At 41.4% G+C, this 25,055-nt stretch overlaps 1 protein-coding gene and 1 non-coding gene across 4 annotated transcripts in view; one reads left to right on the top strand and one right to left on the bottom strand.

Annotated features, from left to right (window-relative positions):
• The window catches only part of ZMYM5 (zinc finger MYM-type containing 5), a 53,749-nt gene that overhangs the window by 16,644 nt on the left and 12,050 nt on the right, over positions 1 to 25,055 (top strand). For all 3 annotated transcript variants that reach the window (XM_036251108.1, XM_036251107.1, XM_036251109.1), the window contains 3 exons: positions 18,723 to 19,008; positions 20,038 to 20,203; positions 21,572 to 21,784. In XM_036251108.1, the coding sequence (XP_036107001.1) occupies positions 18,723 to 19,008; positions 20,038 to 20,203; positions 21,572 to 21,784 (665 nt within the window). The remainder of the gene's footprint in view (positions 1 to 18,722; positions 19,009 to 20,037; positions 20,204 to 21,571; positions 21,785 to 25,055) is intronic.
• On the bottom strand, positions 6,214 to 6,276 carry LOC118624846. The gene has a single exon (XR_004958510.1). It is a non-coding gene; the product is annotated as a U7 small nuclear RNA (small nuclear RNA).

The following is a 25,055-nucleotide window of genomic DNA, read 5'->3' as shown; positions in this document are numbered from 1 at the left end:
GTGGTGATGAACTCCTTTAGCTTTTTCTTGTCTGGGAAACTCTTTATATGGCCATTGATTCTAAATGATAGTTTTGCAGGATAGAGTAGGTCCTTGCTTTTCATCACTTTGTTTTTTTTATCCTCACCTGAGGACACCTTTCCATTTTTTGTTCAGACAGAGTGGGAGGGAGAGAGAGGAAGAGAGAGAGAGAGAGATAAACATCAACGCAAAAGGGACACATCGAGTGGCTGCAACCCACACGACCAACCAGGGCCGGGGACAAACCGCAACTGAGGCACGTGCCCTTAGTGGGAACCAAACCCGGGTCTCTCTGGACCGCAGGCCGACGCTCCAACCGCTGAGCTCAACTGGCCAAGGCTCATCACTTTGAATATATCTTGCCATTCCCTTTGGCCTGCCATTTCTTCTCAGAAATCGACTGACAGTCTTATGGGAGCTCCCTTATAGGTAACTAACTGTTTTTCTCTTGCTGCTTTTAAGATTCTTTCTTTGTCTTTAACCTTTTACATTTTAATTATGATGTGTCTTGGTGTGCCTCTTTGGGTTCATCTTGATATGGACTCTCTCTCTGCTTCCTGGACTTGTATGTCTATTTCCTTCACCAAATTAGGAAAGTTTTCTGTCATTATTTTTTCAAATAGGTTTTTCATTTCTTGCTCTCTCTCTCTCCTCCTTCTGGCACCCCCATGGTGCAAATGTAGGTACATTTGTAGTTGTCCCAGAGGCTCCTTATACTATCCTCATTTTTTTTGGATTGCTTTTTTTTTTTTGCTGTTCTGTTTCGGTGGTTTTACTTCTTTATATCCCAAATCAATGGTTTGATTCTTGGCTTCACCTGCTCTACTGTTGATTCCCTGTAAATTACTCTTTATTTCAGATAGTGCATCCTTCATTTCTGACTGGTCCTTTATTATACTCTTGAGGTCTACACTAAGTCCTTGACTGCCTCCTACACACCTCCTACTGGGGATCGAGCCCGAATCCCAGGCATGTGCCCTAACCAAGGATCAAACAAGGACCTCTCACTCCATGGGACAATGCTCAATCAACTGAGCCACATTGGCTGGGCCTGAGGATATTTTTCAATTGATTTTTTAGATAGAGTGGGATGATGGGAGGAAGAGAGAGAAACATCGATGTGAGAGAGACACATTGATTGGTTGCCTCCCACACGGCCCTGGGCCGGAGAGGAACCTGCAACCCAAGTACATGCCCTTGACCAGAAATGAACCCAAAACTTTCTTTCTGCATACCCATGTTCTAACTGCTGAGCCATACCAACCAGGGCTCTACTCATCTATTGACAGACACTTGGGTTGCTTCCATATTGTGGCTGTTGTAAATAACACTGTAATGAACACAAGGTACATATATTCTTTTAAATTTGTGTTTTGGATTTTTTTCCAGAAATATACCAGAAGTGGAATTGGTGGGTCATAAGGGAGTTCCATTTTTAATTTTTTCTTTACCTGAGGATATTTTTCTACGTATTATCAGATAGAGTGGGAGAGAGGGAAGGAGAGTGACAGAGAGAAACATCAATGTGATAGAGCCACATCAGCTGGTCACATCCTGCACAAATCGACCAGGGCTGGGGACAAACCGCAACTGTGATACATGCCCTGGACCAGAATCAAACCCGCAACTCATTGGTCCTTGGGGTGATGCTCTAACCACTGAGCAAAATCAGCCAGGGTCATTTTTAATTTTTTGAGGACCCTCCATACTGTTTTCTGTAGTGGCTGTACCAATCTGCATTCCTACCAACAATGCACAAGGGTTCTCTTTTCTCCACATCCTCACCAACACTTACTTGTTGATTTATTAATGTGTTGTTTATTGATTTATTGATGGTAGCCATTCTGACAGATGTAAAATGGTATCTCAGTATGGGTGTTTTTCTTTGTTTTTATGTTTCTTAGCATTTATTTTATGCAGAAATTACTCCCAGGTCATAAGTTTGTTTCTTCAGTTTCTTGTGGGATATCTTTTTCTTTTGTGCAACCTCCTCTTCTGGTTTAGGAACATTCTGCTCTTTTTTAGTAAAATGTGGTAGAGAGAGCTTATGTATGGGTTAATCTGTCATGAGTTCTGTAAGTTCTATGCCACATCTTGAGAGTTTTGCTCACCTGGATGTGCTCAATGACCCAAGAATCTACATCTAAACCATTAAGTTCAGCATTACTCTCTGCATTTTTAACCATGTGCAGCATGACTTCAGCACCCTTTTGGGGCCACTGACTTTGGGGCCATTGTTGGGCCTGGACACATTTGCCAAATCCACTATTGTAATAATGGAATGGCACAGGTTGCTTCTATAAAGTGACATCCTTCTGGTACTTGGTGGCTTTTCTAATATGCATATCCTGGATGGCCTGGGCAGTTTCACGAGTGTTCTTAAAATCAACACACAGGTTTGAACCTCTTTTTTTAAAATAATTTTTTTGTGATTGATTTTAGAGAGAAAGGAAGGGAGAGGGAGAGAGATAGAGACATTGATGAGAGAGAACATCAATTGGCCACCTCCTGCACATCCCCTACTGGGGATTGGGCCCACAACCTGGCGTGTGCCCTGACTGGTAATCAAACTGGCGATGTCTTGTCGCATGGGTCAGTGCTCAACCACTGAGCCTTACCAGCCAGGCAAGATTTGAACCTTTTTTTTTTTTTTTTTTTTTTATCCTCACCTGAGGATATTTTTCCATTTTTTGTACAGATAGAGTGGGAGGGAGAGAGAGGAAGGGAGAGAGAGAGAGAAGCATCGACGTGAAGGGACACATCGAGTGGCTGCCACCCACACGACCAACCAGGGCCGGGGACAAACTGCAACCGAAGTACGTGCCCTTAGCGGGAACTGAACCCGGGTCTCTCCGGACCGCAGGCCGACGCTCTAACCGCTGAGCCAAACCGGCCAGGGCTGAACCTCTTGATTTGTATGATTTAGTGGGGTTTTCTGGGTCAAGTGAATATTGAACCATTTTCATGGGTAACTTTAAACCCCTTAGAGGAAGAGCTCATGTGTGTGTGGTTTTAACTAGTATTCTCTGATGATTAGTGAGTTGAGCATGTTTTCATTTATCTACTGGCCATCTATATGTCCTCTTTGGAAAATTATTCAGGTCTTCTGCTCATTTCTTTAAAAAATTATTTATTTGATTTTAGAGAGAGGGAGAGAGAAATATTGATTTGTTGTTCCACTTATTTATGCATTCATTGGTTATTTATTTATGCATTCATTGGTATGTGTCCTGGTTGATAGAATCCACAACCTTGGCATATTGGGACAATGCTTTAAACAGCTGAGCTACCCAGCCAGGACCTCTGTCCATTTTTAATTGAATTGTTTTTTGTTGTTGAGTTTTGTTTTTTTCTCTTGGTGTTTTATGAGTTCTTTTATTTATTTAGTTAGTTAGTTTTAAAATCCTCATCTGAGAACATTTTTCCATTTATTTTCATAGAGTCGGGGGGAGGGGAGAGAGAAAGAGAAAGAGAGAAACATCGATGTGAGAGGGACACATCGATAGGTTGCCTCCCACACTACCCTTTCCAGGGTCAGAGACCAAACCACAGCTGAGGTACATGCTGTTGACTGGAATTGAACTCGCGACTCTTTTGTTTGCGGGTTGATGCTCTAACCAATTAGCCATACCAGCCAGGGCATTTTTATGAGTTCTTTATAAATTTGGAATATTAAACCCTTTATCGGATGTGTCAGTGACACATCCCCCATGCATTAGGTTGTCTTTTATTTTGTTGATGGTTTCCTTTACTGTGCAAAAACTTTTCAGTTTGTTTTAGTCCTGTTTTTTTTTTTGTTTTTTGGTTCTGTTTTATTTTCTTTTGTTTCTCTTGCCCAAGGAGAAATATAAGAAAAATATTACTAAGAGAAATGTCAGAGATTTTATTGCCTATGTTTTGTTCTCGGAGTTTTGTGATTTCAAATCTTACATTTTATATATATATATCTGTCCAAATTTTTAACACCATTTATTGAATAGACTGTCTTTAACCCATTGTATGTTCTTGCCTCCTTCGTCAAATATTAATTGACCATGTAGACGTGGGTTTATTTCTGAGCTCTCTATTCTGTTCCATTGATCTATATGTCTGTTTTTATTCCAGTAACATCCTGTTTTGATTATAATAGCCTTATAGTATAGGTTGATCTCAGTTAGCATGATACCTCTAACTTTGTTCTCTTTTCTCAAAATTGCTATGGCTATTTGGGCCTTTTGTAGTTCCATATACATTTTTGGATTATTCTTGTTCTGTGAAATATGCCATTGGTATTTTGATACGAATTGTGTTGAATCAATCTGTAGATTGCTTTGGATAGTATGGACATTTTAATGATGTTCATTTTTTCTATTCATGAACTTTTCTAAAAAACATGTTTTTAGCCCTGGCCAGTTTGGCTCAGCAGTTAAAGCGTTGGCCCGTGGACCAAAGGGTTGCAGGTTTGATTGTAGCCAAGTGCGTGTATCTCAGTTGGAATTCGTCCCCGGCCCCGGTTGGGGTCGTGCAGTTGGTAACCAATTGATGTGTCTCTCTCACATCGATGTTTCTCTCTCCCTCCCTGGTGCTCTATCTGAAGGTAAATAGAAAAATATTCTTGGGTGAGGATTAAAAAAAAGAAAAGAGTCCTGGCCGGTTTGGCTCAGCGGTTAGAGCGTCGGCCTGCCGTCCTGAGAGTCCCGGGTTCGGTTCCGCTAAGGGCGCGTACCTCGGTTGCAGTTTGTCCCCGGCCCTGGTCGGTCTTGCAGGTGGCAGCCACTCGATGTGTTCCTTTCACGTGGATGTTTCTCTCTCTCTCTGTTCCTCTCTTTCCCTCCCACTCTACTTGAACAAAAAATGGAAAAATGTCCTCGGGTGAGGATAAAAAAAAAGAAAAAGAAAAGAAAAAAACATGTTTTTATTGCTTTTAAAAAGAGAGGAAGGGAAAGGGGGGGAGAGAGAGAGAGAGAGAGAGAGAGAGCGCGCGCGCGCGAGAGAGAGAGACACACATCAAAAGGAGATTGGCTGCCTCATACATACCCCCTACTAGGAATCCAGCCTGCAACCTGGCTATGTGCCCTGACCTTGAATTGAACTGGCGACCTTTTGGTACTTGGGATAATACTCCACCAACTGTGCCATACAAGCCAGGGCTCCATGAGCATTTTATATGCTTCCACTTACTTATATCTTCAATTTCTTCAATGTCTTATAATTTTCTGATTACATGTCTTCTACCTCCTTTGTTGAAGTTATTTTTAGGCTTTTTTTTTTTCTTTATGGATTTTAGAGAGAGGAAGGGAGAAGGAGAGAGAGACAGAAACATTGATGAGAGAGAACATCAATTGGCCACCTCCTGCATGCCCCCCACTGGGGATTTGGCCCACAACCTGGGCATGTGCCCTGACCGGGAATCGAATTGGCGACCTCTTGATATGTGGGTCGACACTCAACCACTGAGCCATAATGGCCTGGCAGGCTTTTTTTTTTTTTTACACATTTGTAACTAGGATTGTTTTCTTAGTTTCCCTTTCTGATTGTTAATTATTGATGTATAAAAATGTAACCAGTTTTTTTTTAAGTATGTTTTTATTGATTTTTTTTTTTTTAGAGAGAGAGACAAAAACATTAACGTAAGAGAGAAACATAGCTCAGCTGCCTCCTGCATGCCCCCCTCTGGGGATTGAGCCCAAAATCTGGACATGTGCCCTGACTGGGAACCGAACTGGGACTTCTCAATCCACTGAGCCACACCGGCCAGGCGCAACTGGTTTCTTAATATTTATTTTGTAGCCTACTTTACCGAATTCATTTATTAGTTCTAGTAGTGTTTTTTGTGAAAATTTTAGGTTTCCTATATATAATATCTTGTCATATACCGATAATAACAGTTTTATTTCTTACTTTTTAATTGGGATGCCCTTTATTTCATCTTCTTGTCTGATTACTGTAGCTACAATTTTCAATGCTATGTTGAATAAGAGTAATGAAAGTGGACATCCCTGTCTTGTTTCTGATCTTAAGGAAAGTGGCTTTAGTTTTTCTCTGTTGAGTATGATATTAACTGTGGGTTTGTCATATGTGGCCTTTATTATATTGAGGTATGTTTGTTTTATTCCCATTTTGCTGAGAGTTTTTGTCATAAATGGGTGCTCGATTTTGTCAAATGCTTTTTCTGTATCTGTTGATATGATCATATGATTTTTTTTTTTTTTTGATGGCCTTTCGGTTAAAGCTGGGAGACCTACCAGACAAATTTCAAAAGAGCTGTAAGCACTATGATCATACGATTTTTATCTTTTATTGTGTTAATGTGGTAAAACCCTTTGATTTGCAAATACTGTGCTAACCATGCATCCCAGGAATAAATTCCACTTGATTCCGTGTATGATCATTTTAATGTATTGCTGAATTCAGTTTGCTAATATTTTGTTGAGGAATTTCAGTGCAGGTCTATGTTCGGCACTGCTCATGACAGTTCCTGGGCTACAGGTTATAAGCTACAAAGCAATCCACTGGTTGTGGCTGCCTCTGCTGGGCCTGGGTGCTTGTGGGAGGGGCCAAGCTGCATACCAAGGCTGGCTTCCACTGATACTGAGAATGAGGTTGTAGATCTTTGTGGTGAGGCAAGGTCTCAGGAAATTGTTAGGGCGAGGCCAGTAAAGTTCATCAGCTAAAACAGATTAAAATGTGGCCGCGTTTAGGAAGGACTCTGCATGGGAATGGTAGCACCAGTTGAGAGGATACAGGGGTGGTGTGGAATGACCTCCTCCATAGCCTTCCAAGGAAGTCTACTCTTCAGAGGTTCAGCTTGGCAGGGCAGGGCCTCATGGAGTCAAGAGGGTGAGGCTAGTGCATGCATCTTTCCAGGCTGAATTGACATGGAGGGGAGTGCTCAACCCAGGAAAGATTGTGTGTGTGTGTGTGTGTGTGTGTGTGTGTATGTGTATGCACAGTGAGAGAGAGGGACTCAGCACAGGGACGTAGGTAGCTATTCTCTAGCTTTCTCTCAGAGACCACACAACGCAGTTTCTCCTTGTATGACTCTGTTCCACTCTGAGACACTGTCCTCCTGGAGCCCAGGATGAGTTCCCATGAACAAGATTTTATACACTGACCCTTTAACAGGGTGCCTGGGTTTCTAGCAGAATCCTGTCTCCCTGGCTGAAGGAATCCCCACTGATTTTCTCAGCCACTATTATGCAGGGTCCTCTTCCTGGCACTGGTACTCTGACCTGGGAAACCTGCAGTGGGATTGAGACTCCTTGCACCTTAGGGGGGGTCCTTTGCAGCTGAGATAACCCTCCAGATTTTCTATTGCTTCACATGGGTGTGGGACAGTCGTTTTTGCATCTCCACCCTTTGTACCCATCTCAATGTGGCTTCTTCTGTAAATCCTGGTTTATAAGATTTCTGTTCAGTTTGTCTTCAGTTGGTTATTCTGGTCGATTATTCTATAATTGTAATTCTGTTTTATTCCTGGGAGGAGGTGAGTGTCACTTTCACCTACACCACCACCATCTTGGATCCTTCCCTTCCCTCATTAACCTTTAGGGAAGACTTTTTCAGTGCAAGTTTTCTGCTCATTGCATATTATATCAACAGTAAAAAACTCAACACAGAGAATACCTAGCCTTAGAAATTGCTCTTGCATCTATGTCGTATTTGCATTCTAAACATTTCTGACCATGGTACTGATTTTAGGGAGTTCTTCTGACAGTAATAGACTAGGTAATTCCTCTCTCTCCTGCAGAGAATAATTAGGGGAAATAAAAGACAAGATATATCTATTGAAAGCATCATAGAACTAAAAAACTGAAAAGTTTACAGTTTTAAGATCTGAGAGAAGGATTTGCAGAAAAGTACTCTGTTACTTAGGCCTACTTTTCTCTAATGGGTATATGTTCATTTCCAAAAAAGGCTGCTGAGACAGGTGAAAATCTAAAAGGAGTTTTCAGCCCTGGCCAGTTTGGCTCGGTGGTTAGAGTGTCAGCCTGTAGTCCAGAGAGACCCGGGTTCGGTTCCCGATAGGGGCGAGTGCCTCGGTTGTGATTTGTCCCCGGCCCTGGTTGGTCGTGTGGGAGGCAGCCACTCGATGTGTCCCTTTCACGTCAATGTTTCTCTCTGTCTCTCTTCCTCTCTCTCCCTCCCACTCCGTCTGAACAAAAAATGGAAAAATGTCCTCAGGTGAGGATTAAAAAAAGTAAAATAAAAAAATAAAAGGAGCTTTCAGCAAACTTCTAGGGGCACACAAAAAGGGATGCTGGTTAAAAAAAATAGTAATAACCTCCAACATTTAGATTGGGGTGCTAGCTAACATAAACTACAGCCTCTTTTTTCTTTTTTTTTAATTTTTCATATAAAAATGATGAAACAATTAGAGATATGAGAAGACAAGACCATATGACAGAATATAAATATAGGAATAGCAGGCAGTTATCTGGTCAGTGTGGCTCGTGGATTGAGCATTGTCCCATGGACTGGGAGATCCTGGTTCAGTTCATATCAGGGCACATGCACAGGTTGTGGGCTCAGTGGGGTGCTATAGGCAGCTGATTAACGTTCCTTCCTCATGATGTTTCTATTTCTCCCTTTCTCTCTCTCTCAGAGATCAATGGAAACATTTTTTAAATTAAAAAAACAAAAAGGCATACAATAGAAGTGAGTTCACAAGGGATCCAGATAATTTAATTATCAGGCACAGATTTTAAGAAACTATGTTTTAATTTCATGATTGGGCCCAGCTGAAGAGAGAGCATGAGTGAACTATAAGTTATATCATAATATTATCCAGACTGAATCATAGAGAGCAAAAGTGTGGAAAACACAGAAAGGATTGTAAAAGACTGACACTTGATGGAAAGGACATGTAATTGATGTCCCAGAAAAAGGAGGAAAGAAATGAGACAGAAGTATAACTGAGAAATTTCTAAAATGAAGAAGAAACTTTCAAGTACGATAAATACCTAAGGAACTATTTTTTTATTTTTTTTTAAATATAGTTTTGTTGATTTTTTTTGAGAGAGGGGAGGGAGAGAGAGATAGAAACATCCATGTGAGAGAAACACAGCCATCGGTTGCCTCCTGCACACCTCCTACTAGGGATCCAGCCCACAATCTGGTCACGTGCCCTGACCAGGAATTGAGCTAAGACCTCTCAGTCTATGGGCCAATGGCTGAATCCACTGAGCCATACCAGCCAGGCTTACCTAAGAAACTATTAAATGACAAGTACAGAAATAAGTCAAAATTTTAAGGCATTGCAAATGTCCATCAACAGTAGTATTAGCCACAAATTTGAATATTCCAAAGAATGTACTCCATGCAATTGTTGAATGAACCTTAGAGATAAGATCTTAAGTTTCGGTAACTAGACATAAAAGAGTACATATCATATGATTTCATGTATGTGAAGTTCAAAATAAGAAAAAAATAGTTTTTGAGGTCAGAATAGGGATGACTTATGGGAAATTAGGGAAGTTACTGAGTGAGAAAATAGATGGGCTGCTGGGCTATTGGACATTTTCTGTATGGTTATCAGTGTGGTAGTCACACAAGTATATAGACATTGTGAAAAAAATGTTATTGAACTCTACTTAGGATTTACAAACTGTGTACATCTTATTCTTTTGTATTATTTATTTATTATTATTAGTTTTTAATCCTCACCCGAGGATATTTTTCTATTTATCTTCAGATAGCGTAGGAGGGAGAGAAGGAGAGAAAGGAAGAGAGAGAGAAACATTGACGTGAGAGGTACACATCGAATGATTGCCTCGCACATGACTCCGACCAGGGCTGGGGACGAACCACAACTAAGGTATGTGCCCTTGGCTAGAATCGAACCTGTGACTCATTGGTCCATGGGCCGATGCTCTACCGTTGAGCCAAACCGGCCAGGGCTGTGCATGTTATTCTTTAACCACTGAAACAAAAAACCACCAAGACACTGAAAGAACTTTCCATCAGCAGACCTAAAACTAAAGAAATACAGAAAAGTTGTTTAGGCAGAGGAGTTTAGATGCAGGAAGAAATGAAGAATACCTAAAAGTCAAACAGTGGATCTAGTACTCACTGTATTTTTGGGTAAATCACCTAACTTTTGGGTCATACTTCTCTTTGCATGTAATAAGGGATTTGGATTAAATAATATTCAAGGCCTCTTCTCCCTTTTTTTTGCATTTATCTTCAAATAGAGCAGGAGGGAGAGAGGGAGAGAGGGAGGAAGAGAGAGAGAAACATCAATATGAGAGAGACATAGCCACCCATACGACCGACCCCAAGCAGTCTGGGGACAAACTGCACCCGAGGTACGTGCCCTTAGCGGGAACTGAGCCTGGGACTCTCTGGTCCATGGGCCGACACTCTACCCACTGAGCCAGACCAGCCAGGGCAGGCCTCTTCTCTTAAAATGTATTCAGGCCCTGGCTGGTTAGCTAAGTGCTTAGAGCAGCTATTCTCAAACTGAAGGATCTCTGGTTCAATTCCCAGCCAAGGGCTCATGCCTGGGTTGTGGGTTTGATCCCCGGCCCTGGTCAGGGTCATGTGGGAGACAACCAATTAATGTGTCTCACATCAATGTTTCTCTCTCTCCCTCTCTCACCACTATCTAAATGTGGCTCAGTGGATTGGGCACTGTCCCATGGACTGAACGGTCCTGTTTCAATTCCCCGTCAGGGCACACACCCGAGTTGCAGCTAGATCCCCACTGTGGGGCGTGCAGGAGGTAGCTGATCAATGTTTCTCTCTCATAATGATGTTTCTATCCTTTCCTCTCTCTCTAAAAAATCAATAAAAACATATTAAAAATAAATAAAAACCAATGGAAATATATCCTCTCTGAGGATTATAGAAAAGAAAATGTATTCAGCCCTGGCTGGCTTGGCTCGGCAGTTAGAGCGTCAACCCGGGTTCGGTTCCCGCAAAGGGCACATACCTTGGTTGCGGTTTGTCCCCAGCCCTGGTTGGTCGTGCGGGTGGCAGCCACTTGATGTGTCTCTTTCACATTGATGTTTCTCTCTCTCTCTTGTCCTCTCTCTCCCTCCCACTCTGTCTGAACAAAAAATGGAAAAATGTTCTCGAGTGAGGATTAAAAAAAAATGTATTCAGGGGATAGGGCATGGAAGAATTTGAGAGTTCTTTAGGTTTAACCCGGACACATTAACATAAAAAATGAAATAAAAACTTGATAAATTAAGAAACTTGGGGACTTCGGGTCAAGATGGCGGCATAGGTAAACACGGTATCACGTCCTCCCACAACCACATCAGAGTTACAACGAAACTACAGAACAACCATCATTCAGAACCTCCAGAAATCAAGCTGAATGGAAGTCCTACAACTACGGAATTAAAGAAGCAGCCACATCTAGACTGGTAGGAGGAGCGGAGGCGCGATGGGCTGGTCCCACACCCACATGTGGCAGATAAAAATTAGGGGGATACCTCGGCTGGGAAGGTCCTTCCTGAGGACTGAGGAGGTCCCCATCCCACACCAGGCACCCAGCTCAAGGTTCCATTGCCAGGAAGAAAAGTCCCCATGACTTCTGGCTGGAATAACCAGCGGGAACTGAGGCTCAGGGAGGCTGAGGTGGCTGGAGCACCAGGCAGCTCCTCTTAAAGGGCCCGCGCACGGACTTATCAGACTCTCTCCCTCTAAGCTCGGAGGGGAGGCGGCTCGAGGGGCACCAGAGACATACAGGGAAGAACTGAGCTGTGGCATTAGAGTGAGGGCTGGAGAGGGGGCTTTCTCCAGGACAAAGGTGCTGTCAGAGGCCTTTGTTCCTTTGGTGAGCCCTTCCCTGGGGCAGCAGACAGCTGCCATATCTGGGACTCCAGAAACCTGGCTCACACTGGTAGCCCCGCCCTGGTGATTCCCTGAGGCCCTACCCCACCCAATTTTCAGGCCCACCCAAGCTGGTGCCACTTGCTTAACCATAGGATTGGCCTTCTTGAATCCTGCTTCAAGTTTTCCTAAATTCTTTCAAACAAGCAGCATGTGGTCTCAGCTAGCTCCATACCTCTCGTTAAGTAATACATAGAAACAAACACAGGAAGGCAGCCAAAATGAGAAGGCAAAGAAACAGGCCCTAAATGAAAGAACAGAACAAAACCCCAAGAAAAGAACTAAGCGAAATGGAGATAAGCAACCTAACATGCTGAGTTCAAAACACTGCTTATAAGGATGATCAATGAACTTAGTGAGAACCTCAGCGAACTTAGTGAGTTCAGCAAAAAATAAAAAAGAATCCAAAAAAATGAGGATAGTGTAGGGAGCCTCTGGGACAACTTCAAGTTGCCAACATTCGCATCTTGGAGGTGCCAGAAGGAGAAGAGAGAGAACAAGAAATCGAAAACCTATTTGAAACAACAGTGCCAGAAAACTTTCCTAATTTCGTGAAGGAAACAGACATACAAGTCCAGGAAGCACAGAGAGTCCCAAACAGGATGAACCCCGAGAGGGCCACACCAAAACACCTCATCATCAAAATGCAAAAGGTTCAAGACCTAGAGATTCGTAAAAGCAGCAAGAGAAAAGCAGTTAATTACCTATAAGGGAGTTCTCATAAGACTGTCAGCTGATTTCTCAAAAGAAACTTTGCAGGCCAGTGGGACTACATCAAACTAAAAAGCTGCATAGCAAAAGAAACAACCATCAGAATGGAAAGGCAACCCACTTTGTGGGAGAGCATCATTGCCAATGATATATCAGATAAGGGGTCAATTTCCAAAATATATAGAGTGCTCATACAACTCAACAAAATGAAGACAAAGAACCCAGTTAAAAAATGGGCAGAGGAGCTGAATAGACACCTCTCCAAACAGGACATACAAATGGCCAGGAGACATGAAGAAATGCTGAACATCACTAGTCATCAGAGAGATGCAAATTAAAACAGCAATGAGGTATCGCCTCACACCTGTCAGAATGGCCGCCATCAACAAATCATCAAGCAAGTGTTGGCGAGGATGTGGAGAAAAGGGGACTCTAGTACACTGCTGGTTGGAATACAGACTGGTGCAGCCACTATGGAAAACAATATGGTGTTACCTCAAAAAATTAAAAATTGAACTTCCATTTGACCCAGTGATCTCACTTCTACGAATATACCCTAAGAAGCCTTAAACACTGATCAGAAAGAATATATGTACCCCCATGTTCATAGCAGCACTATTTACAATAGCTAAGATCTGGAAACAGCCCAAGTGTCCATCAGTAGATGAATAGATAAAAAAGTGGTGGTACATATACACAATGGAGTACTATGCAGCTGTAAGAAAGAAAGATCTCTTATCCTTTGAGACAACAAAGCCAGGGACAGGGTGTGGGGGGATGGGGAGGAGGGTGTCAATGGGGTAAAAAAGGACAAACATCTGTAACAAAAATAAAATAAAAAAATAAATATATATATATATATGTAAAAGAAACTTTGCAGGCCAGAAGGGAAGAAATAGAGTGATGAAAAGGAAGAATCTACAGTCAAGATTACTCTATTCTGCAAAGCTGTCATTTAGAATCGATTTCCATATAAAGAGTTTCCAATACAAGAAAAAGCTAAGGGAGTTCATCACCACCAAACCATTATTATATGAAATGTTGAAAGGTCTTCTTGAAGAAAAAGATAAAAATTATGAACAAACAAGATGGCAATGAATACATAGCTATCAACAATTAAATCTACAAACAAAATGAGAACATTATGTTGCGTGCCACATGGGAGGGGTTTGGGGGGAATGGGTGAAAAAGGTGAAGGGATTAAGAAATACAAATTGGCCCTGGCCGGTTTGGCTCAGCGGTTAGAGCATCGGCCTGCGGTCCGGAGAGACCCGGGTTCGGTTCCCGCTAAGGGCACGTACTTCTGTTGCAGTTTGTCCCCGGCCCTGGTTGGTCGTGTGGGTGGCAACCACTCGATGTGTCCCTTCACGTCGATGTTTCTCTCTCTCTTCTTCCCTCTCTCCCCCTCGCTCTATCGCCCTATGGGAAGATCAATGCAAAAATGTCCTCGGGTGAGGATAAAAAAATAAAAGAAATTTGAATTTAAAAGGAATTAAATATTGCCTTGTAAACAAAGGAAATATTTGCTTCCAAAGCTAAAGTGAAAATAATTTCAGGACCTAATTGTCTTGAAAAGCAATATAGTTGATGTGTTACTTTCCATAAATATAGATAAATATGCCCCTTTTAAGTATGGATAAGTCCCTAAAATTCAAAATCCCAATGTTTTTGTGTTCTGGATTCTTCTCCCATATTAATGGTAATAACAAATAATGTAATGGTTCACTGTCTTTATTAAATCTAGTTTGTTATCTAGAAATTTAATTCCAGGATGCAACCTATGTTTCTTTTTTTATTTACTGATTTGAGAGAGAGAAACATCAATTTCTTGTTTACTTACTTTGGCAAAAAAATATGTATTTTCCGTTCATTGGTTTGCTTCTTGTATGTGCCCTGACTGGAGATTGAACTTGCAACCTTGGCCTATTGTGATGGTGCTCTAACCAACTGAGCTTCCTGGCCAGGGCAATCATGTTTATTTTATAGACGAATATGTAATTTCTGTTTTATTTGGAGTGATTCAGAATCATTTTGCTTCCTAAAGGAAAGGCTTAGAAGTGGGAAACTTGAGCAGTAAACAAACTTCCTTTCTGGGTTCTTGATAAAAAAAAAAAAAAACTAATTTGGCATATACTTTATATTAACCGGCATGTCAACCTGTGGAATTAAAGAATTCCTTTGTTACTTGTTCTATTTTGGTTTTGCCTGTAAGATAGAAGGTATCTGGAAATAGAATAAATAAAATTAGAAGCAGTGATTGGTAATTTAGAAATTAAAATAGAATTATTAGTGTTGGTAGTATTGTAAGAGGCCTATGATGAGCTGTGATAGGTGGAGAGGGCCATAGGCCTCATGCTTATGACAAAAGCTCTTTTTTTTTATCCTCACCCGAGGACATTTTTCCATTTTTCGTTCAGGTAGAGTGGGAGGGAGAGAGAGGAACAGAGAGAGAGAGAGAGAAACATCGATGTGAAAGGAACACACCGAGTGGCTGCCACCCGCACGACCCACCAGGGCCGGGGACAAACTGCAACCGAGGTACATGCCCTTAGCGGGAACCGAACCCGGGTCTCTCAGGACTGCAGGCTGACGCTCTAACCGCTGAGCCAAACCGGCCAGGGCCAAAAGCTCTTTTTGAAGAGAACCTCATTTCTCAAAGCTTCACTGTCATACAAGAAATGCAGAATCTCAGGCCCCTCCCAGGATCTACTGATTTAGAATCTCTGTTTAAATACGATTCCCAAGTGATCTCATGCATGTTAAAGTTTGAGAAACACTATTACCTGCACATCACATTGTACCATTTTGAAGCAACAGTAATATTTGATTGGGGTGGGGTGGACCATGTGTGAAGTCTTTCCACCACCTATATTAATTAATGCCTATGAAATAATATTTTAGAAGGCTGGGAAGTAATTGTGGAAAACCTTACTTTAAAATGTTACATTTAGACCCGGCTGGTGTGACTTAGTGGTTGAGCATTGATCCATGCACCAGGAGGTCACTGGTTCGATTCCCGATCAGGGCATATGCCTAGGTTGTGGGCTCAATTCCCAGTGGGAGGCATGCATGGGGCAGCCAATCAGTGTTCTCTCTCATCTATGTTTCTGTCTCTCTTTCCCTCTCCTTTCCTCTTTCTCTAAAAATCAATTAAGAAAAAAGAAAAAGTTACATTTAGCCCTGGCCATTTTGGCTCAGGGGTTAGAGTGTCAGCCCGAGATCCAAAGGGTTACAGGTTTGATTCCCAATCAAGGGCACGTACCTGGGTTGCAGGTTCAATAATTGGGGTCAGCCCTGCCTGTTTGGCTCAGCAGTTAGAGCGTCCGCCTGCGGTCCTGAGAGACCCGGGTTCGGTTTCCGCTAAGGGCATGTACCTCGGTTGCAGTTTGCCCCTGGCCCTGGTCGGTTGTGCGGGTGGCAGCCACTCGATGTGTTCCTTTCACATCGATGTTTCTCTCTCTCTCTCTGTTCCTCTCTCTCCCTCCCACTCTACCTGAACAAAAAGTGGAAAAATGTCCTCGGGTGAGGATAAAAACAAAAAAACAAAACAAAAAAATAAATAAAAAATAATTGGGGTCATTTGGGAGGCAACCAATTAATGTTTCCCTCTCACATTGTTGTTTCCCCCCCACACACACACTCTATTTTTAAAATATATAAAAGTGGAAAAATAGCCTTGGGTAAGGATTAATAAATAAATAAATAAAATAAAACATTATATCTAGCCCTGGCCAGTGTTATTCCAAGGCATCCTGTACATGGAAAGGTTGTCAGTTTGATTCCTGGTCAGGGCACATGCCCAGGTTTCAGGCTCAATCCCTGGTAGGGGGCATGTAGGAGGCAGTTGATCCATGCTTCACTCTCACATCGGTATTTCTCTCTCCCTCTCCTTTCTTCTCTCTAAAACTCAATTTTTAAATCTTAATTAAAACAAACCAAAACATTACATCTAGGTTAGCCAGAGAGGCTGTCGGTTGAGCGTAATCCTGTGCACTGAAAAGTTGCCAGTTTGATTCCCAGTCAGGGCACATACCTGGGTTATGTGTTCAATCCCTGGCCAAGACACGTACAAAAGCAAAAACTGACATTTCTCTGTCTTTCTCTCCCTTCTTTTCTAAGCATGTCCTTGGTTGAAGATATTTTTTAAATGATATTAAAGTGTTATGTCTAGCCCGGCAGGAGTGGCTCAGTGGATTAAGCATCGTCCCATGGACTGAGAGGTCCCGGTTCCATTCCCTGTCAGGGCACATGCCCAGCTTTTGGGCTCGGTTTCCATGGGGGACATGCAGGAGGCAGCTGATTGATGTTGCTCTCTCACATCGATGTTTCTATCTTTCTCCCCTCCTCTCTCTATAAGGAATCAATAAAAACATTTTTTAAAAACATGTTATGTCTAAATTTCATGTATTCCATAGTATTTTAGAGGGAAATGTATTGATGTCTGCATATTACTTGAAATACATAAAATATTTAGAGGGAGGTATAGATGAAAAGATGTGTTAAAGCAAAAATAGTGAAGTAGTGTTGAGGGAGGACAAAGAGCGTGAAGGGGGTCAAATATATGGTGGTGGAAAGAGACTAGACTTTGGGTGGTGAGCACCCAATACAGTATATAGGCGTATGATAAAATTATATGGCTGAAATATATGTAATGTTATTAACCAATGTTGCTGCAAAATATTAATTAAAAAAATTTTAAGATACTGTAGAATCTATTTGGTAGGCATATGGAAGTTCACTGTAAAATACTTTCAACTTCTCTATATGCTTTCAGTTTTTCATAATACAATGTTAGGGGGGAAGCAGTTATGAAAATGGATATCACCCTGGCCAGTTTGGCTCAGCGGTTGGAGCGTCGGCCTGCGGACCAGAGAGACCCGGGTTCGGTTTCCACTAAGGGCACGTACCTCGGTTGCAATTCGTCCTCAGCCCTGGTTGAGGTCGTGTAGGAGGCTGCCACTCGATGTGTCTCTCTCACATTGATGTTTCTCTCTCTCTTCTTCCCTCTCTCTCTCTTCCTCCCTCTCTCTCTTCCTCCCTCTCTCTCTCCCACTCTATCTGAAGATAAATGCAAAAAAAAGAAAAAAATTGCCCTGACCACTTTGGCTCAGTGGTTAGAGTGTTGGCCTGCGATCTAGAGAGTCCCAGGTTCGGTTCCCGCTAAGGGCATGTACCTCGGTTGCGGTTTGTTTCCAGTCCTGGTTGGGTCATGCGGGAGGCAGCCACTCGATGTGTCCCTTTCACGTCGATGTTTTTCTTTCTTTCTCTCTCTTTCTCCCACTCTATCTGAACAAAAAGTGGGAAAATGTCCTCAGGTGAGGATAAATAAAAGTATTATTAAAAAAAAGAAAAGAAAATGGATATTATATAACACACTCTGTAGTTATCTTTGTATTTACATATTTATTTGCCTTATTTTATAATATATTGATATTTTGTTCTTAAAGAAGGAAAAGTGGGTCCTGGCTAGTTTGGTTCAGTGGTTAGAGTATCAGCCTGTGGTCCAGAGAGACCCGGGTTCGGTTCCTGTGAAAGGCACGTACCTCGGTTGCAGTTTGTCCCCAGCCCTAGTTGGGTTGTGCAGGTGGCAACCACTCGATGTGTCCCTTTCACGTCGCTGTTTCTCTCTCTCTCCCTCCCACTCTATCTGAACAAAAAATGGAAAAATGTCCTTGGGTGAGGATAAAAAAAAAAAAGAAAAGAAAAGAAAAGAAGGAAAAGTGTCCAATATTTTTTGCATGTGTCCTGGTACCAAAAATAAGGATTTACTGTTATACTTTCATGAGTTAGGTATTAATGCTAGTTTGTAGTTGAGAAAACTAGGAAACACTTTAATATGTTTGCACAATCTAGTAAGCTCACAACATATCTCTTGAATCTGGGGAATCTGACTTAAAAGATGATGGCTACTGCATTGCACAATTCCAGGGCCACTGTTTGCATCATTGGCACAATAGAGTATCATTCACTTAGAATACAAAGTAGATAGTTCCGCTGGGATTGTGTAACAAGGCTGTCTGGCCTTAACCACTTGCTTATAGGGCTGCCTCACTATTCTCTTAGACTTGTACAAAATGAAAATTTTAAATAACTTTCTGATGTGAATTTTGAATTGTTCCATGACTTTTCTTGTGTGTGTGTTTGTTTTTTTGTTGTTGTTTTTTTTAAAGATTCTTGGATCTCCCAGTCAGCATCATTTCCACGTAATCAGAAACAGCCAGGGGTGGATTCTTTATCACCAGTGGCCTCACTTCCTAAACAGATTTGCCAGCCTTCAGCCCAACAGCAACTTACTAAACCAGTTAAAATCACTTGTGCACACTGCAAAAAACCTTTACAGAAAGGACAGACAGCTTATCAACGAAAGGGATCAGCTCATCTCTTTTGTTCTACCACCTGCCTTTCCTCCTTCTCTCACAAGCGTACTCCAAAGAAACGCAATATAACGTGGAAAAAGTAAGCTGTACTTTCTAACATGGCTCTATATGGTCGATACTAACAGTGTAACTGTGTGTTCTGAATGTGATTGGAGAGCTGTATAAATTCATGGGTATTATTGTTGCAGAGGTGTCTTCAAGTTTATTGAGCTTCACTTATCTTAGAGTTTGTCAGAGATGTAGGCTCATTTGTATTGTCCTTACTCTTGGCAGGAAAGTAGAGAATAGGTATGGAAATATCCTCACCCTCTCCCTGCCACTGACTTTGCCTCAATCCTCCCCCATCTTCTACCTCAGTTCTACCAAGTTGCTACCCCCTACCCCCCCCCCCCCTTTATTTTTTTAATCCTCACCCTGGGGTATGTTTGTACTGATTTAGAGAAAGAGGACAGAAGAGAGAAAGAGAAATATTCATCGATTGCCTCTAGTAGGCTGCCTGACTGGGGATTAAACTCGCAACCTTTTTGGTATACAGGACAATGCTCCAACCAACTGGGTCATTCAGACAGGGTTTGCTACCACCTTTTTTTGTTTGTTTGTTAATCCTCATCCGAGGATATTTTTTCCATTGCTTTTTAGAATGAGTGGAAAGGTGGAGTGGGGGAGAGAGAGAGAGAGACATCCATGTGAGAAAGACACATCAATTGGTTGTCTCCTGCATATGCCCCAATCAGGGCCTGGGATCAGACCTGCAAGCCAGGTTCATACCCTTGATTGGGAATCGAATCCAAGACCCTTCAGTGCATGGACGAACTCTAACCAGTTAGCCACACCAATTAGGGCACTACCACCCTTTTTGATTGTTCCTAAAAGTCATCAGAACCTGTGACAAGGTTCTTGTGAGGCAAAATATTTTTACTTCCAAATCCTCTCTTCCTGTTTTATTCAGGAACTCTTGATGATAAAACCAAAAAGTAGATTCTGCTATATAGAAAAATTATAATTGATTACTAGTATTAAATTATGAGAAAAATGAAAACTGTCCATTTTTCATATATTTCAAAATAAAATTCAGTGTTCTTAAATTGTGTTTATCCATGTATTTCAGAGATGCACCTACAAAAAGGGCTACTATTGTTCCTCAAGTGCAGTCGAGCCAGCCCTTCCAGGAATTCCGTGGTACATACTGTGCTTCTCCCTATGAAGACAACCAGAGTCTCACAAAAAAAATTTCAAATAAATCAAGATGTACAATCTGTAGTAAACTAACAGAGGTCTGCATTTTTGTCTTATTTAAATTGTTATCTAGGATAACTTTAACTCAAGTGTTGTTCTGTGCTCTATCATCTACATAATGCATATTTTTTGAATCTACACAAAGAAGTTAAAGGAAGGAATAAGGATATGTCAGAATTATCTTAAAATGTCCTATTTGCATAGTATGAAAAATACACATATGTTTCTATGGAATGTGATGTACTCATCCACAGAGCAATAGTTGTATGATTGATTTTATTCTTACTAGCCACAGTAAATAAAAATGTAGGTTCATGCCCTGGCTGATTTGGCTCAGCAGTTGGAGTGTTGGCCTATGGACCAGAGAGTCTCCTGGGTTTGGTTCCTGCTAGGCCCTAGCGGCTAGGGGCCCCTACCAAAAAAAAAAAAAAAATGTAGGTTCAGGACACAAAGGAAGCAACCAGTCGGTGTAAGAATACATAAAACATGTCAACTGTAAGTATGTTGAGAACTTCACATTTCTTTTTTTTTTAAATCCTCACCCAAGGACATTTTCTCTCTCTCTTTTTTTTTTTTGGTATAGATAGAGTGGGAAGTTGAGAAAGGAAGAGAGAGAGAGAGAAACATCAATATGAGAGAGACACATCAACTGGCTGCCACCCACATGACCCCAATCAGGGCCGAGTTTAAACTGCAACTGAGGTACGTGCACTTAGCAGGAACTGAACCCGGGACTCTCTGGTTCACAGGTCAACGCTCTTAACTGCTGAGCCAGACCGGCCAGGGCAACTTCACATTTCTTAAGTGGTATTGCTATCCTTCTGGTTGCTGAAAGAAGAAGCATGCATGTAGGCAGTCCTAACCTAACATAGTCTTTGGTAACTGAATTTGGTGTTGGTTGGCCCAGAGCCGTGCAAATCCAGGACACAATTTTATCTCACTTACCACGTTGCCGAGCAGAGCAAGAACCACTTAGTCTTGTGTGTACATAAACCATCCCAATATGGAATACTGGTTTCCTTAGTCTCTCCCACAAGTGTTCGAGGACAGTGAAGCTTAGAAGACTGAGAATTCTCAATCTATTTTTTTAAAGCAGGTGTTACCAAAATCTTCTAAATAATTTTATTTTCTGGAATGCTTAAGTGTTTCTGGGGAAGTTATTACTTATTGCTTTTTGTTCTATGAATCTTTTATTTATTTTTTATAACATCAAAGAATAGCTTTACAAAGAAATCATAGATAAAAATGAAAGAATAATGAAATGGTCTTTTTAGTCTTTTCCCTGAATATGTTTTCCACTGAGAAGTTACTATAGTTTCTTTGTTTCTGTTGAAGACACTAGTTACCTCCTTACTTACTGTGTTAATCTGGCTTGTTTATTTAGTAACTTCTCATTTTTCTTTTAGATTCGCCATGAAGTCAGCGTTAATAATGTGACACATAAACTGTGCAGTAACCTCTGCTTTAACAAGTACAGGATGGCTAATGGTCTGATAATGAATTGTTGTGAACAGTGTGGAGAGTACCTGCCTAGCAAAGGTTCTGGGAACAGTTTCCTAGTGATTAATGGCCAACAGATGAGATTCTGCTGCCAAAGTTGTATTAACGAATATAAACAGGTAATTTTTTTAATGAATTGAAATGATCAGGTATACAGTAGCTTCTGCCTATTAGTTTACATTAACCAGATTGATCTTAGAATCTCATTTATTTCCACTTTTCTCAATCTATCATTGAACGGTTCCATCTCAAGTGAGTATTGAAATTGCTTGTTATAAGTAAGCTTGTTCTAGATCTTTACTCTTTGCAGACGTTATAACAGATTCTTTTCTCTGCCATTTTGCACTCACTGCCAACTCGATAGTTCCAGTCTCTTCACATTCTCACCAAAAGTTGGTGTTGTCTGTATTGGTTTAAGGTATTCTAGTGGATATGAAAGATTATCTTGTGGTTTTAATTTGCGTTTTCCTGAAAACTGATATTCCCCTTTCGTTACTCCTATATCTTCTTTTTTAAATATGTTTTTATTGGTTTTTTTGGAGAGAGAGAGAAACATGAATGTGACAGACAAACATCCATCAGCTGTCTCCTGCACGCCACCTACTGGGAATCAAGCCAGAAACCTGGGCATGTACCCTGACGGAGAATCAAACCTGGACTTCTCAGTCCAGGGGATGACACTCAATCTGCTGAGCCACACCTGCCAGGCACACTTATATATCTTCTTTTTAAAATGTCTTAAGCTCATATATTAGATTGGGTTGTCTTTGTATTATTGAGTTACAGGATTTCTTTATGTATTCTGGATGCATATCTTTTAAAAATTAAATATATTGAGAAGATGTTCTTCTGGATAGTGTTTTGTTTTCTCATTTTTTTAATATTTCTGAAAAGCCTAAATTTTATTTTTTTATTAATTAACTTATTTTGGTTACATATATCTTTCCTTTTTCCACCCTAGACACTTTGCTCTGATCCTGCCCCACCTCCCCCAGCTTTGTTGTCTATGTCCATTGGTTATGGATACATGCATAGAAGTTCTTTGGTTTATCTCATTCCACCCTCCTCCTCTGAGATTTGTCAATCTGAATTGTACTCCTTTCTATGTCTCTGGACCACAGGCCAACACTCCAACTGCTGGGCCAAACTGGCCAGGGTTGCAATCGATTTCTTGATGTTAATTTTGTGTCCTGCTACTTTGCCAAATTCATTTTATTACATCTAGTAGATTTTTGATGGAGTCTTTAGGGTTTTCTATGTACAATATTATGTCATCTATAAATAATGACAGTTTCACTTCCTTCTTTCCAATTTGGATCCCTTGTATTTTTTCTTCATGTTTAATTGCTAGGGCTAAGACTGTGTTAAATAAAAGTGTTTAAAATGGGCATCCCTTTCTTACTCTTGTTCTTAAGGGAAATGCTCAGTTTTTGCCCACTGAGTATGATGTTGGCTGTAGGTTTTTCATATATGGCCTTTGTTGTGTCGATAATTGATCCTTCTATACCCACATTGCTAAGCATTTTTATCAGAAATGGGTGCTGGATTTTGAAGAATGCTTTTTCAGCATCTATTAATATGATCATATTTTGTGTGTGTGTGTGTTTTTTTTTTTTGGTGGTACGTGCCTCTAGCAGGAACTAAACCCGGGACTCTCTGCTCCACAGGCCAACACTCAACAGCTGAGTCAAACTGGCCAGGGCTGATCATGTGGGTTTTTTTTTTTTTTTTAATCTTTATTGTTGAATGTAAAATGTATTACAGATGTTCCACATTTTTCCCCCATTGACCCCCTTCTCCCCACTCCCGCCCCCCTCCCGCCTTTTCCCACACTATTGTCTGTGTCCATTGGTTATGCATATAAGTTCTTTGGTTTATTTCTTCCCACCCCCCACAACCCCTTTCCCTTTGAGGTTTGTCAGTATAGCAGTGAATTTGTACTTCTTAATCCCTTCACCTTTTTCACCCATTCCCCCAACCCCCCTCCCATCTGGCAACCAACAAAATGTTCTCTGTATCTATGAGAATGTTTCTGCTCTGCCTGTTCATTTTGTTTGTAGATTCCATTGTTAATAGATATGTATTCATTGCCATTTTGTTTGTTCGTACATTTTATCTTTTTCTTCAAAAAGACCCTTCATCATTTCATATAATAACGGTTTGGTGGTGATGAACTCCTTTAACTTTTTCTTGTCTGGGAAAGTCTTTATATGGCCATCGATTCTAAATGACAGCTTTGCAGAATAGAGTAATCTTGGTTGTAGGTTCTTGCTTTTCATCACTCTGAATATTTCTTGCCACACCCTTCTGGCCTGCAAAGTTTCTTTTGAGAAATCATCTGACAGCCTTATGGGAACTCCCTTGTAGGTAACTAGCTGCCTTTCTCTTGCTGCTTTTAAGATTCTCCCTTTGTCTTGAACCTTTTGCATTTTGATGATGATGTGTCTTGGTGTGGGCCTATTGGGGTTCATCTTGTTTGGGACTCTGTGCTTCCTGGACTTGTATGTCTGTTTCCTTCACCAAATTAGGAAAGTTTTCTGCCATTATTGTTTCAAATAGGTTTTCGATTTCTTGTTCTCGCTCTTCTCCTTCTGGCAGCCCTAAGATGCGAATGTTGGCACGCTTGAAGTTTTCCCAGAGGCTCCTTACACTATCCTCGTTTTTTTGGATTCTTTTTCTTTTTGCTGTTCTGATTGGGCGTTTTTTGCTTCCTTATATTCCAAATCGATGGTTTGCTTCTTGGATTTATGTACTCTACTATTGAAGCTGTGTGAATTAGTCTTTATTTCAGTTAATGCCTCCTTCAATTCTGACTGTGCATCCATAATTTCTGACTGGTCCTTTTTTATGCTCTTGAGGCCCTCCCTAAGTCATTGAGCATCCTTATAAGCAGTATTTTGAACTCAGCATGTTAGGTTGCTTATCTCCATTTCGCTTAGTTCTTTTCTTGGGGTTTTGTTCTGTTCTTTCATTTGGGACCTGTTTCTTTGTGTTTGGGACCTGCCTCCCTGTGTTTGTTTCTATGTATTACTTAACGGGAGGTATGGGGCTAGCTGAGACCAGATGCTGCTTGTTTGAAAGAATTTAGGAAAACCTGAAGCAGGATCCAAGAAAGCCAATCCTATGGTTAAGCAACTGGCAACAGCTTGGGTGGGCCTGAAAGTTGGGTGGGGCGGGGCCTCAGGGAGTCAGCAGGGTGGGGCTACGAGTGTGAGCCAGGTTGCTGGAGTCCCAGGTATGGCTGCTGTCTGCCGCCCCAGGGAAGGGCTCACCAAAGGAACAAAGGCCTCTGACAGCTCGTTTGTCCCGGAGAAAGCCCCCTCTCCAGCCCTCGCTCCAGTGCCAAACAGCTCAGTTCTTCCCTGTATGTCTCTGGTGCCCTGCAGCTGC

The sequence above is a fragment of the Molossus molossus genome, unplaced genomic scaffold, assembly GCF_014108415.1.
Source record: "Molossus molossus isolate mMolMol1 unplaced genomic scaffold, mMolMol1.p scaffold_m16_p_10, whole genome shotgun sequence".
Lineage (NCBI taxonomy): Eukaryota > Metazoa > Chordata > Mammalia > Chiroptera > Molossidae > Molossus > Molossus molossus.
The sequence above is the reverse complement of the archived record's forward strand: the minus strand, read 5'-3'. Positions and strand labels throughout refer to the sequence as shown.